Here is a 15,078-nt window from a genome sequence, read left to right on the forward strand (position 1 = left end):
GGTCCCTGATGGACTCTGCTTGGTCAGGTCATGTATTTAGTACAGGCTGCTGAGTTAAAGCGGTCTGTGTAACAGCATAGTCTCACATGGGAAGATAGATTAAATTTAAAATAACAAGTGTTTTTTATGGCTTTTTACTAGGGAGTAGTCTTGCAGGCAGAGTGAGAATTTCAAGGATTAGACAAAGTGAGGTTGTACAACAAAATTTTATACCTTGATTATTTCTAGGATTTTGGAGAGTATAATTGAAGGAATCAGAGTCCATCAGCTGGAGGTGCTGTTGTGGTAATGCTCAAGGGAGCCTGAAGCCTCATTCTGTAGAAGGGAAAGAAAAAAGAATGAAATGTGAAATAGGACTGGAGAATATCGAAACTTTAATACAGAATCCCTCTGGCTATTGCAAGATACTGAAGTTTGAAATTAAGATTTAATGAAGCTGTGATGTTAAACAACAATTATTTTTTTTAATGAAGATTTAACATTCCATTTTTGTGCTGGTTTTAAATTAGAATGTTAATTTAAGAAAAAAAAATGTTTTAGAACCCCTTAGATACTTCAGCAGTCACTAATTCAGGTTTTAAATCAGTTGGTGGGCCTTCACTGAACCACAGTGTGGCTGCTGTTGGCTTTTCCAGTATCAGATTAAACCCAAGCCAGCCCAAGCAGCCCCATTTCCAACTGTCAAGTGTGCTTGCTAGTATTTGGTGGAAGAAGAAAGGTCATTTTCCTACTAAGTCCTTAACCCAGCTTGCTTATGCTGAGTTCCCACCCTGCAATGTGGTATCCAGGTGGTCATCCCATTGCAGGATGCCAGCTTTCACTCAGCTTGCAGCCTTTGCAGCATGTCACCCCGGCATCGTGACTTGTATTGCAGAGGACCTGAAGGTACGTGTGGAAGAGACTGGTGAGGGTGAGGAGATCAGCAGGGGGAGGCTGGGCCATCTTTCTCTTGATGTACCCCGTTTTCATTTGGAAAAAGGTAGAAGGGAAGGCCGTGGGCTTGTCCCTTAATGTAGAGGATTAGCTGATACCAGCAATAGCAGCACAGTTCTGTCAGTTCCAGCAGAGTTCCTCCAAAAGCTGGAAGAAGTGGTCTGCTGGCCAACAGAAGCTTCTCTGCAGAGCAGTAATGGGGCAGCACTCAGAGCAGGGTCTCCGTTAAGATGCCGACTATGGATATGGATGCACCAACTAAACTTGCAAAACTGAATTTGTAGCGTAGTCTAAATATATGCTAGCATATCATTCTTTACTGAACTCTACCATATAGAAGTTTAGAAAGGGGTGCAAAGGGTTAAAATATTTAAATCTGTCTGTGGTTGTAACAGTGCTAACCTCACTAAAAGATAAAAGAATGAGGCTAAAGAGCTGACAACTGAATGTCAGTTTAAGGAGTAATTTTTTTTTTTAGAAAATTATACTCAAAACCATCTATTTCCTTGAAGCTTTTTTTCTCCCAAGCCCTCTGTTGTTATTTAGTCTGATGGATTCTTCTTTTCAAAGAAAAATACTGGCTCAGCGCTCTGTCTAAATGGGCATTTAAATGCAGTAAGGAGAGAAATGCTGTTTGCTTACATATAACAGTATGCGATATTCTTTCTAAATCTATTGGAGGAGACAAGTGGACTGCACCCATACAGTAGTGTAATAGAATTAATGGGGATATAAAACATTTTACATAGAAACTTTCTGTTGTAGTCCGTTTTACTTGTAATGATCAAGCAGCCTGTGGGGTTTTTTATGTTTATATGTAAATCCCAAGTTTGCTGGTATATAAAATAGCCTTAAAAATAGCCCCTTCCCTGTTCACCTGGGGCACCACTTTAATTATGCAGGTGTTTGGAGTTTGACATGAAATAGTGAAAAATGCAGATGCTTTCTTATTACAGTCCCTTGCCTTATTCAGCATGTATGGCGGGCTTTAGACCCTGCGGGTACCTGTTTGCCCACAGCTTTATCCCTTTTCTCTTCTTTTTTCTCGTGACTGGCTCCTACCTCTCCTGCTCCCGAGCTATTTACCAACAGCTTTTGATTTTTTTCTAAGCACTCCTTTTTGTTGTCTAAATAATAAATGAGAAATTATTATTACTCAATAATACATAAGTTGCGTGGCCACCACTGACCAAAGGAATACGAAAAGCAGATTGATGAGGCAGATGCTGGCTGCAAAAGAAAGTAACAGAGATGGCATGCAGCCTGGAAATATTTCCGTATCAGTGTTAAAAAGCTGCCCATCACCCTATTTGCACGCTTTGCGAAAGGAGGGTTCTGTGCTGGCCACAGCCCGTGCGGTGTGGGATAGCACGTCTGAGGGCTTGTAGGCTTTCGTGAAGGTCTTTGCTGTATCGGTTGGCTGTGCCAGGTAGAGTAAGAGTTAGACAAGGAAATAACCCTTGTCTTGCCCTCTCGAGTGGGAATTCCCAGCAGAGCCGTCAGCTCTTTCACGGTCGGTGCCTCCCCTCCGGTCTCGCTTGAAGCCACCTGCGTCCCCCTGCTGCAGCACCCTCTTCTGTGGCGGTGCAGCTGGTGAGCCTGGTCCGAGCCACCCGGCTGTGGGTGCTGGGGGGTCCGCACCTCGGGAGGGCCCTCCGCGGGGGGTGGCACCCCTTGCACCAGGAGGGGATGGGGAAGGGCGAGGGAAGGTATCTTGTGGAAAGTACCGCCGAGAGTCCAAGAGCAAAACGGAAAGCGGCGAGCCGGGGAGGGGTGGTGGGCATGGGAGACCCTGGGGACGGATGGACACGGACGCAAAAGTGCATCTGAGCTGCTTAGCCTTGCCCTTTCTCCTGCACAACAACTAGCGATTTTCTTTCTTATTTTTCTTTTTTTTCTGTAACACCATGTTTCATGCTGTTTTTCTTCCTGACTGCCATCCTGCACTGTAGAAACAAGTGTATCGTACCTGTATGAGAGCAGTTGCTATGGCACTCTGGGAATCCTGAAGAACAAGGAGATAGATCGTTGTAAGGTTTCCTGTTTGAAGCCGTAAATATGGTCAGCAACATATTTTTGTGGTCTGATTCTAGGAATCTCTGGCAGACTTTGTTATAGTAAAATTTAATTGGAAATGCAGTCGGCAGTTTTCACAGGTCTGCTCTCCTTTTTATAAGAAAGACACAATGATATTCCCAAAGATTTGAATTTGAAATAAGGATTTAGACTCTCTCGTGTTTCAAGGTGTAGAAATTCCTTGACTTTTGCAATTGTTTGAATTCAAATTGATGCTGTACAGTCACACTGGATGTTAAAGACTACTGCAGGCTTCTCGGTGCCTTTTCACCTGGAGGATGTTATTGGATTAGAGAGCATTTGATGACTCTTTTTTTTTTTTTATGCCAATCAAAAATTTATGAGTGTGCATATTTTTTCCCTATACTTTCTCTCATTCTTTCTCATTTGATATTCAAGTAAAAGTGCTCTGAAATCATTCAGGGTGTTAGATTGTCTTGTTTAACCATTTGACATTCAGCATTATTGTGGTATTGCACTGTAAACAAGATATGCCCGTGGACATTCAGGGACCTGATGATTATGACATAGATTATTCCCAAACTCAGTGGAAGCATTCAGCACCAGGTAGTAAAAATAAATAAATCTGATCTGATTCTGTGGTAATGTATCAAACATCAGTTGGCTTTGTTTGCTGAATGCCAAGTATGAAAACTGGCAGCTGATGGATTTTTAAATCAAATCTCTGTTCTAGCACTAATGTTAATTACCCAATGGCATTGCAAATTAATTTTAACATCATGCAAGCAGGTCAGATCTCACCTGTTACTTGTTATAATGTTCAATTCAGGTTCTACATGGTCAGCTATTACGAGCGGAGTCACAGAATAGCAGTGGGAGCTCGCCATGGTTCAGTGGCCCTCTACGACATCCGGACTGGGAAATGTCAGGTAAATAAATCATTGTGACTTCCTCCCCATAAAGTGTGGAAGTTATTGAAAGGAAAGAGCAGCGAGCTCTGCATCAGTTGACATGCTGAGCTGCTGGAACATTATGGATAATGCTGAGGGGATCAATAGTTTAATGAAGGACTCAAAGTATATAGAGCCCTACTGTCTTCATTCACTGGAACTGAATGGGTGCCACAGATGGGTTAATAATGAAAGCCTAAAGTTAGGCAATACCCCTGCTCTGAAATAAATGAAAAATCTGATTTTTAAAAGTTAGGGTTTATAGCAGTATACTTCTCTACTATAGAAGTCACAAAGAAAATCCACCAAGGTTTGGTTTATTTTTTTTTCCTAAAACTCCTCTCTACAAAATGCCATGATGCTTATGTTTGAGGTATTTACAGTTTTTTGCTGTTAAATAAGATACTTAATTTCTTACCAGTCACTAGTGACCTAGAAGAGGGTATACTTAAGGATAATGTTGAAATGAGTGCGTGGAATTAAAAATGTTTAAATGACAAACTATTTGCCTTTTCAGAAAAGTTTGTATCTTTTCAGAAAAGTTCATTGGTAATGTTCTTTATTATTCCTTGCACTATGTGATCAGCTATTATTTCGTATTGAATTTCAATACCATTTGTAAGGCTTGGATAAAATATCTGTATTTTGAATCTGCCTTATTCTTTTGTGTGTGTGTCAATATAATTTTTTTGTTGTTTCTAAAAGCTGTTGTCTTTGTTCCTTACAAAACGTGTATTATAGAGAAGGTAGCATAAATTTCTTCCTGCTAGATCTGCTGGCAGAACTGCATGCTTAGGTGTACACAGCTGGTTCGTTTTCTGTTCTGTTTATTTCCCAAATCTGGTAGCTGATGACACTGTATGTTCTGGTATTTTTTGTTTAGACAGCTGTCCTGTGGAAGCTGAGATGGCCAGATTTATTTTATAAATAGCTGTATAACGCAGGCAAATGGGATACATGGACTGCTCTATCTTGTTTTAGCTTAAGTCATTTGGATCATGATTTATTAATTTAACTATGAAATGGGTCCACAAGAACTGCTGTATACCGATATATCCGATGTCACTGAGCATCTTTGCTGTCCTGCAGTCGTAGCCAAGATGTCCAACATGCTGCAGAGCTGAGCGTAGCCTTCTTTCCAGATACGTTTCCTTGATTGTCTGTGCAAGGAGCTTGCACATGTTGCATGACTTTCTTCCCACCTATTCAGCAGCCAGCGTGATGAAGCAGCTGAACGTCTCCCACTGTCCATTAGGAGACACTGACCACAATCCCTTTCCGTGTGCATCATTGCGCTGAAAATGGAGAGTGCGAAGTCCAGATAAGTCTGGGAAGTCCTGGCATCTCAAACTAACAGCTAATTCCTGATGCTGTTGGAGGGGGAGAGGTGAAGAGCACAGCTATACACTTCCTTATGTCTCTGCTTTCAGAGCACAAGGAGAGTGGTGACAAGACCTGTCCTTCCATTTAGCAGCGGCATTTAACCAGTGCTGTCATCCTTGCACTTTTAACTTTGTCTAATTCGTACTTCAGCTACTGAGCTGGGGCCAAGGTGAGCAGAGGAGTTTGTTAGTACACAGGGTAGTTCTGGCTTCGCCGTGTGAGTTCTGGGTGGGTCTGTAACACATCTTACACAACCTGGTGATCCACACCAGTTTTGCAGAAGCCCAGAAGTGCTGGTAGGCAGGATGGCAAAGTGTGCCTACAGCTGCATGTATGTCTAGGGCTAAATCTTCCAGGAAAATCACCCCTCTGGCTTGGTTTGCCCTTGGTTTGGCAGGCATGCTAAAAATACCCTATTTTTCTCTCCTTTACTTTTTTCTTTGGTTCTTTTAAAGTGGAGTCCGCATAATACCCACCAGCCGTTTGAAGGGGATTGTGCATAGCTGTTTGCCAGCCTTTTCTCTGAAGTGCGCTCTCCTCCATGTCAGCTGGCAGCCTGTTCTCTGAGGCTCCTGGAACTAACTCCAGGTTTCTACCAGTAAATTGTCTGAATGATTTGCTCAGTTAATTTGATGTGTTGGTGAATATGCACAGCATTTGTTTTCTTACTTTCTGTCCTGGTTTCAGCTGGGACAGAGTTAACTGTCTTCCTAGTAGCTGGTACAGCGCTATGTTTCGAGTTCAGTATGTGAAGAATGTTGATAACACTGATGTTTTCAGTTGTTGCTCAGTAGTGTTTAGACTATAGTCAAGGATTTTTCAGCTTCTCATGCCCAGCCAGGGCACAAGAAGTTGGCACAGGACACAGCCAGGGCACCTGACCCAAACTGGCCAACAGGGTATTCCATACCATGGGACGTCCCATTTAGTATAGGAACTGGGGGCGGGGAATAGCCGCTGGGGGACTGGCTGGATGTTGGTCGGCGGGTGGTGAGCAATTGCGCTGCGCATCATTTGTACATTCCAATCCTTTTATTACTACTGTTGTCATTTTATTAGTGTTATCATTATCATTATTAGTTTCTTCTTTTCTGTTCTATTAAACCGTTCTTATCTCAACCCAGGAGTTTTACTTCTTTTCCCGATTTTCTCCCCCATCCCACTGGATGGGGGGGGAGTGAGTGAGCGGCTGCGTGGTGCTTAGTTGCTGGCTGGGGTTAAACCACGACACTTTCTTAATAAGCTTCCACATAGATCATGGAAAGCAGAGATGGGTATGAGTGAAAGGACTTTTGGGATGATTAGGGCAGGGTCCTTTGCAGATTTTATTATTATTCATGAGATAGAAAAATTTGGTGAGTGCCAGATATATGATTATTAGGGGGCAACGCCATCTATTGGATACAGGTTTCTTATTCCAAATCTGATCTTTTAAATTATTTCTCACAGTTGCAGATTTCAGGCTGCTCAGAAGATGTGAAATAATAACTTCAGGATTGTGTAGATTAAAAAGTTTTGAAATTGGAAAAAAGCTCAAATTTCTAGTTTACTTTTTTACAGAAGTTAAAGCTTCAAAATTAAAGTTTCAAAATGTTTATCAAAATATTTTAATTGCCTTAGTGTGTTTAACTGGAGGATGAATTAGGACACGTATCTGGGAAGAACTGGGTGAGCAGTCGCCAGCGCTGGGACGGTGGGTGCACTGGAGCCCTTGGGCCAGCCTCCCTCCCTCCTGCTCTCCTCTTGGGACCTTTTCACTTTCTGTACTAATTGCTGCTTCATTTCTAACAAGAAAAATGTTTGTCTAACACAGGCCATCATCTAGCTTAAGCTCATTCTGCTTCTTTCTGTTTATAATGTTTTTTGAACAATGCTACCGGAAACATACTATCCAAAAATTGCTTAGTCATTCACTATTTAAAAAAAGGATGATTCTTTGAATATTTTCTTGAAGCCATAAACATAATTTTGCATTTAGTAAATATGTTAGTGTTTTGCAAGTAAAAGTATGAAATACACATGAAAGTTTTATTAGTTGCCCCACCACAACTCACACGTAAGCTGTTTTTAATCAGGTGTCAAAATTACTTATTGGATAAGAAGAGGGGGAACTGCTTTCCCCTTCCTTCCACCCCATTTATACTCATCATTAAGGATATACATTAATTGAGATTAACGCTGAGATAAGCAGAAGGGGAGAATAATAAGCTGTGGGTATTGCAGGTGGGACCTCCCTGGGATGTGAAGGCTTGTTCCTGCTGCAGCAGGCATGGCATCTTCTAACACCTGAGCAAGTTTCTCAACACCCAGTGGAAGGTTGTTCCAGAATATTGGTGGGTTAAAATATCAAGGGTTAGAAATGGTTTTGTTTTGGTTTGTTTTTTTTATTCCCACACCAATATAATTATGGCTATCTGAGTCTTTGTACCACCTTTCACCTTTAGCTTAAATAATCAGTTCCTCTCCTTGGTTTTTACCCTTTTGCCTTATTTACAGGCAGCCTTAACACTCACTTTCAGCCTTTGTTTTGAAAGGTGAAAAGAACAGAGGACCCTAAAAACTCCTTCTCTGTAACGTACTCTGCATTTTTCTTAATCCTCCTTAGGCAAAATACTCATTTATGTTCTTGGCTCACACAGACTGACTTCAGTGTTTATTCCAGTCTTACTGCTGAGTTACCCCGAATCTTTCCCTTCTCACCTTCTATGAAATCACACAAAAGCAGAACTTGGAAAGGCATTTTATCTGAATATTGTTTTGCCAGATGAAACTGCACATCAAAGCTCACGTTTTTGACATGTCCCTGTTGTGCTCATCTGTGTTCCTGTAATGCAGAACCTCCTCTTCTCCCTTTAGATTTGTTACTTGCTCCTGATGCATTTTTTTGGTGGTTTATTACTAAAGTACCACGAAGGCCATCCCTTAGCGTAGGGTGTGGGACTCGGGTCATCGAACCCTCACGGCTCAAGAACTCGCGTGGGGAGGTGCATCTTTGAGTTTTTCTTTTCTTTCAGACCAAAGCCAGTCTAAACCACCGTCACCTCCTGTGGTCCCAGGGAGTATCAGGGAGCAGCGGCTATGAAGAGCATTTGGGGATAAAAGCTCTCCATCAGTTAAAGCATTGCAGCTTAAATTAAAACCTTGGCTTATGGCAAAAGGTGTTGTAGACAGCCAGCATCGTTCTCCTCAGTCAAGGGCACACGTGTGCTGTCCTGGCCCCGCTGAAGCCGGGGGTCAGTGTGCTATGGCCAGTGGCATGGTCGGGATGCCACCCGTCTCCCAAGCAGGAGGGCTGTGCGGTGTGTGGTCCCCCAGCTCAGTCCTGGTGTCTGCATCTACTGCCTCTGCCCATCACCTCTTGCTTCACAAATGCTTCTGGAGAGCAGCACCAGAGGACCTGCTGGTAGCATTTAGAGAGAGCAGTGAATTCAGTATGTCATGCGTGTATAAGCCAGAGTTAGATATAGTATCACTAAAAATGTTGTTCTTCGTGTTTCTCAAAAAGCTGAGTGAACAGTGGGGTTCCCTGAGCTCACCCCACATTCCTCATGCTTACCTTTCCCAAAAGCGGGGCAGGATAGTTTCATGGGCTTGATGTGCAGTAGCGGATCGTGCTCCAACAGCCGTGTGACAGACGGTCGCGAGACTGTTCGGGGGGGAACCTGTGCCCGCACCGATATGTCCCCATTCCTTTGGGTCACGTGCAAAATTAGGCAATCCCTTCTGGAGACAGATAAAGCCTTTCTGCTTCCTTTTTCCTGGAACTGAACGTCTCTTCCTTCTTACTTGGTCTGTGCAGCATCTCTGCTCTGGTGCTTCAAACTGGGAACCTGCTTTTAGGGCCACCACTTCTCATCTCTGAGATCAAGACGGCAAGCTCAGGTGAGCTGTGGTAGCTTGTGGGAGCCTCCTTTGCAAGGGGATGTTTGAGCCGTGTCTGCTAGAGCTGCTGGGGATCCCTCTGTGCAGGTTTGGGCACCCCGCGCGAGCGGTCTGCTCGGGGCTGCGGGCAGGAGGGCAGGCAGGCTCCTCATCCCCAAGGCAAGCCGGTGGTTGCTGTAGGACCTGTCCGCTGGCTCAGTGCAGAAGCGAGACGAGCTCCTCGCTCTCAGATCCTCGCTCCCAAGCCCCAGGGGTGCTGCTGCGCGGGAGGACGAAGCGGGCGGCTATCGGGGCATCACTGGCACTGACGGGGTGCCGCCCCGGTGCGCCGAAGCCACGTTGCCCTGGAGATGCCTGAAGAAAAATATCAGAAATCCTCCTAAAAGAAAGAGATTTCGTTGCTTGCAGTTGCTTTTGATTTTGTGATGTTTGCGCTGAATAATTCATGGAACTATAATCTGGTAACTGAGCACTGTGCATACTAACATAGTTATGGTGACAAAAATAAAGCTTAAAATGTTAGTTTTTCACATCACGCAGCCATACTAAAAAAAAAAATCACTTTTAAGTTCAGTTGATGGCAGGATCTGAGCAGTGTGGGGGTTTGTGTTACTGAAATTGTCACAGATTTGACAGTTTATAGTTGGTAGAAAAATTTGTAGTAATTATCAGCAGTAGAGCAAAGAGCAAACTGCTGGCCTAAATATGCACACTCAATGCGGTTACTTTATTTTTACACTATAGGTGAAATAGGGTGCTAATGACAGGAATTTTATCATCTGCTTGAAGAAAAAAGGGAGGCATTTTAACTGAAATAATAGAAAACAAAAACATTTTGTATAGGGTTTTTTCCTTCCAGCACATGTTTATTTTGTTTCAAGAAAGGTGGTTGTACATACTGACAGAGAAATTACATCTAATGATTAACAGAATGATGGATGTCAAGAATCACCTTTTTTAACAAATAATAAATCAACATTTATATGTGATAGGTTTTTTCCGGTAAAATTTACTATATTACTATCACTTATTTAACAAGGTGTCAATTATTAATACTACCAATAAAATGTTGCCTCAAAGCCAGCATTTCAGTATTTTGCTTTTGGTTTGCATTATTGCTGTTCAGATATGCATATTAACCTGTGAATTCTACCTAATATTCTAAAATATAGATTATTAATTATAACATTTAAAAATTTTATAATGTTCTCCATTTAATCCTACTTTCAAGGAAGTATCTTATTCGTTTCAGGGGTTTTGGATTTTAGTTTATTTTTAAAACATTAAATCAGAACGGAAATTACAGCCCCTTTGTATTCCATGAGTATTCCAAATACGTATCTTTTTTTAACTATTTTTTCCATAATTTAATATAGAGATTAGGTTCTCTCTCTCCCTCTTTCTCTTTTCTGTTAAATTATTTATTAAATATTTTCCAAGTGTTACTTGGTATTCCCAGTGCCCAGCGTGAGACAAAAGCGAAGTTGGAATTCATTTGGTTTTTCGGTGCTTTCCTGCAGCAGCAGCAGTGTATTGTGGGGAGCGGAGCCGGGCAGTGTCCTTCCCATGGCGGTATTGATTTGCCCTTCAGCTGTTTGCAGCGCAGAGAGAACCCAGGGCCTTGTTGTTGATTATCTACACAATGTCTCGGTGAACAGTATTGACCCATTGCCGCTCACTGCCTATGGCTCTTGATTTTTCACACCGTCTCCATGACACTCATAATAAAACATACTATCTTATTGCTACGTGGCTCTGGAAGCCAACCGATCTACCCGAAGAGCAACTGCCGCCTTTCTGGAGAGCCATTTCGTTATATGGGGAGCAAGGTGTTGGAGCCATTTTAGCGTTGTCTTTGTACCCCGTTGCAGCAGGGACCCGTGCCCTGCGCTTAGCTCCGTCCTGCACGGCGGCAGCGGACTTGCAGAAGAGGAGGCTCATTCGGCTGTGTTTTGTTACTGCAAATCGCAGAGAAAGGTTGTGTGAGGCTGTATCAGCACGGCTTTTGAAATGTTTGAATAATCAAAAGAATTTGTGAGGGTCTTAAGAAAAAAAAAAAAAGAAAAAAAAAACAAAAAAAACTATTATGAAAAGGGAAACAACATAAAATGTCAAGATCACTTTTAAAATTTTAGATGCTTTGATAATAAGTTCCAAAATAATTATGACGAATAGAAATATCAAACAGTTTAGCTGTGGGTTTTTTTCAAATCCATTAAATTATATTTTACTATAAAATAGCCATATCTTGGAGGAGATTATGGGGAGGACTCCTTTGCAATAGTTTTGGTTTTTACACTAATATTATTTTACACTGTACTTTAGATTATTACTGTGAACTGTCGCTGTGGGGGGATTTCTTTGCTTTTTCATAAATAGGACTGTTCCACAATAAGCAATTTTCTAGTATTAAACTGCACCAGGAACTTTGTTCTGAAGCTTAAATTAGAATTATTTAAAATGCTAGCTAAACTTTGGCACATTTTTAGAAATAAATTCATACAGTATTTGCTATTGAATCCATTTAGCATCTTCCGTTGCTGGAGAAGTAATGGGTTTGTGACCAGAATATTTTTAAATCCTTCAAAAACGCGGTATGCAGAGACAGGCGATGGGAGGTAAAGGCTCTGTAGGGAGGATTTCCAAGTCCAGCGGTGTGTCGAGCAGCCCTCTGGGAGATGCTGAGCCCCCTCCACACCTAGGGAGGACCTAAGTTCCCTGTAAGAGCAGATTTTTTTATTTTTTTAATAGTGCCTGGTGCCACATCCATCAGAGTGACATCGGCGGTCTCCAGAGCGGCATTTAGCAGTTCAGTGTGTATTCATCACGGGTGATGTCTCTCTCAGGAAAGCGAAATTGTAAATGGAGGGAGCTGATGACTGGCGGCTCCCGGGTGGAGGGAAGGAGAGAAGTGAGAAGGGATCTTTGCGATCATCAGGTCTGACCTCCTGCATGGGGCAGGGCGCTTAAATCCAGCATCACTGGCCAGTGGGTATCTTCAGAAGATCATCTCATCTTGATCTTAAATCTTCCAGTAATGGAAAAATCTGCCAGAATCATCATGATTTGTTTCAATAGTTAATAATTTTCATTATTAAAGCTATATTTTGTTTCTAGTTTGACTTTGCTTTAGCTTCAACTTCTGACCCGTAGGTCCTGTTTTACGTTTAACTGTTAATTTGTGTAAGAAATTGTTAATTTGTTTTCTACACGTGAGTGCTGTAGACTGTGGTCAAAGTCCTGCCATTGTACTCGATAAACCAGAGATGAGGCTCCTCTGGGCTGGAGGGATGCTGGCAGGCCCAGCCAACCCAGGATGCTCTCAAGGATAGTGCTGCTCTGTTTTTTCCTCCCCAAACCCTCTCGGTGTTCTCCTCAAGCTCTATCAGCAGCAGCTTTTGCATGGCTTTTAGGTTAAGACAGGCCCTTTTGGGACCCTGGGAGAAATGCACCAATTCAGCAGTTTTTCTGTTTACAGCTGCATTCCAAACCACATCGATTAACCAATATTTAATCCATCTAACAGCCAACCTGTTCGTTATGTATCATTTTCATTTCTCCCAGGAATGTGTAAGACTGCACCAAACACCTTTCAGAAGTCTTGCCACATGAGGGCTTTGACTTTTATCATCAAAACCATACATTTCACTAAGCTTGCTTGTTACAACCTCTTTTCTATAAAACTACATTGTTGACAATGTTTATATTATATTTATATAAATGTTTCATTAGTATCAATTTCATGTGAAACATACCTTTCTTGGGGGCAATTTGCATCAGGTAGGTAAGCCTATAATTATTCAGGTCTTTCTCTCTGCTCTTTAAGGTACAACTAATACCGTGAGCTCTCTTCCTTTCCCTGGAACGTCCTGGTTTTTCTAACAATTGGTGGGAGTCCATGTTAATGAGCTGTGAGCTCTTTGGCTGCTTCATTCAAAGCTCCTACATTTGGCTACAGTTCTCAGTGCATGTCTTGTGAAGTTTTTTATTTGGAAAAGCAAATGACTTTGTTGCAATTTATTCTTCTGTCTGAAGAGAAAATCAGCAGTTTTAAGCAAGGTTCTGAAAATATCTGGCAATGGGTATAAATAAGTCTTTAATCTTGCATGTCACTTCTGGGTTTGCCAGGAAATAGACGTTAATTATTGGTTTAGCCTTCCAGTGTCTTCATGTGTCTCTTAGAGGTTGAGACTGAGATCTTGATATGGGCTAAACGATGTAACAGGGATTCAGTGTAGGAAAGGGACCACAGATTTGGTGCTTTGACAATAACTTGCCGAATTGAAATGCAACTATATTCTGAATGGATTGTTGGTTTTACATCAGTTTTCATGGCCTGATAAGCCTGAGGAGTTAATGCCCAAGAGGTTGGTTTTTTTTGTTTGTTTGTTTGTTTTTTCCTACTGAGGCCAAATGACTGTTTATGAGCCGAGCTGCAGTTCTGTGCAGGCAGACAGGGTAGCTGCCTCTCTTGCAACTGAGGCGGGCAAAAACTTCACACTGCCAAGGAGCTCAAGAGCATCCCTGAGCAGAAGATGGGCTGTTGCCACAGCTGGGACCCATGGATGCTCCAGCGGGGTGTGAGCTCACGGAGGGCCTTCTTCTGCCCCAGCTCATGGCACAGCTTACCATCGGCAAGAGTGTCCTGCACACAGCCGGGTCTCTGCACGGCCAGCTCTTCTGGTTGAATTTCCCTGGGGAACAACTGGGACTCACTTGTCCGCAAGCCAGCCCTCACGCTGCCTTATCCCTTTGGGCATGTTGTGGTGGCCTGGAAGTTTATGACTGATTTTTCAGTTATAATGCAGAAAGGTATTCCCAGATCCCACAGAATTTGTTGAAGCTTTATGAAGGCTTTCCAGCTGTCTAATCAAAATGCCAGACTGTTTTTGTGTTACTTGCTCAGTCTGGCGAAAAGTAAGCTTCCACAGTTGTCTCGAGTGCTGAGAAAGCTGGTCAAGGGGGTGGGGTGGGGTTGGGTTGGTTGTGTGTGTGTTTTCAAGGTAGCGGTGACTTTGTGCTTACGTGTGGTTTGTCTGGTAGAATTTCTGTTTCCGTGCGCTACCTAAACACTGTTCCAGCCCAGAAAATTAGAGATGTACATTCTCCTTGAAATTCCCATTCTGCTTGTTCATGTGACTTCTGACAAATTTCCTCAAATTTCTATTTCTACAGAAACTGATGGATAGCTAAAAGGGAAAATGTATGGCTGAATCACCTCTTCATTCTTCCCAGGGAGGTTGTATTCAGGTTGCAGATTACTCATGCTATGCTCAAAAATGAAAACCTGGTACAAAATGTTTACAACCTTATTCTCTTAAGTCTATTTTGAAAAGAAATTACCATAAGAAAAGAGCTGAATAAGAATAACAACTTCAACAGAAAGGCTGCTGTGCAATTAGTCTAATGCATGTATGTTTTTATGCTTTTTTTTTCCTTTATCTCTGTGATCTCATCCCGCTTTTATTCTGGATAACAGAAAGCTGCCTACATTTAAATAGACAAATACTTGCTGGCAATTTTTCTCTTGTTCCTGTTCATTGTTATGCACAGGTTGTCCTTTTTAGGCTGACCTTTTACTGGTACAGCTTTAGAACCAAGCATGGTTCTCCTTTTTTGGAAGACAAGGGGGTGTGTATAAAAATCGCCGAAACAGGTTTGCAGTGGTTCTGCGTCCGCTTACTTGCTTAGCACCAGAGGGATGTTTGATGGCATGAAGGTGCTACCCACTTCAACTGAGCGATTCCAGCGGGGTTTTGAGCAGTCAAAGCTTTTAAGTGTATGCAGAGCTGCCTTTAACTGAGTCATAGTTATCAGGTATTGCAAAGGTTAAGCTTTATCAGCTGCACAAAAAAAGGTTGAGGTTTCATCAAAAACTTCCATCCTCACAACC

General features: G+C 42.3%; 1 protein-coding gene across 3 annotated transcripts in view; it reads left to right on the forward strand.

Annotated features, from left to right (window-relative positions):
- Nucleotides 1-15,078, forward strand: part of WDR7 (WD repeat domain 7) — a 133,902-nt gene that overhangs the window by 99,171 nt on the left and 19,653 nt on the right. For 2 of the 3 annotated variants that reach the window (XM_010583046.1, XM_010583047.1), the window contains exon 24: nt 3,800-3,899. In XM_010583046.1, coding sequence (XP_010581348.1) covers nt 3,800-3,899 — 100 coding nt within the window. Of the gene's footprint in view, nt 1-3,799; nt 3,900-5,130; nt 5,782-15,078 lie in introns of those variants that run through there. The other variant, XM_010583048.1, reaches the window with a different exon arrangement.

This window comes from Haliaeetus leucocephalus, unplaced genomic scaffold (assembly GCF_000737465.1).
Source record: "Haliaeetus leucocephalus isolate CR32 unplaced genomic scaffold, Haliaeetus_leucocephalus-4.0 Scaffold866, whole genome shotgun sequence".
Taxonomy (NCBI): Eukaryota; Metazoa; Chordata; class Aves; order Accipitriformes; family Accipitridae; genus Haliaeetus; species Haliaeetus leucocephalus.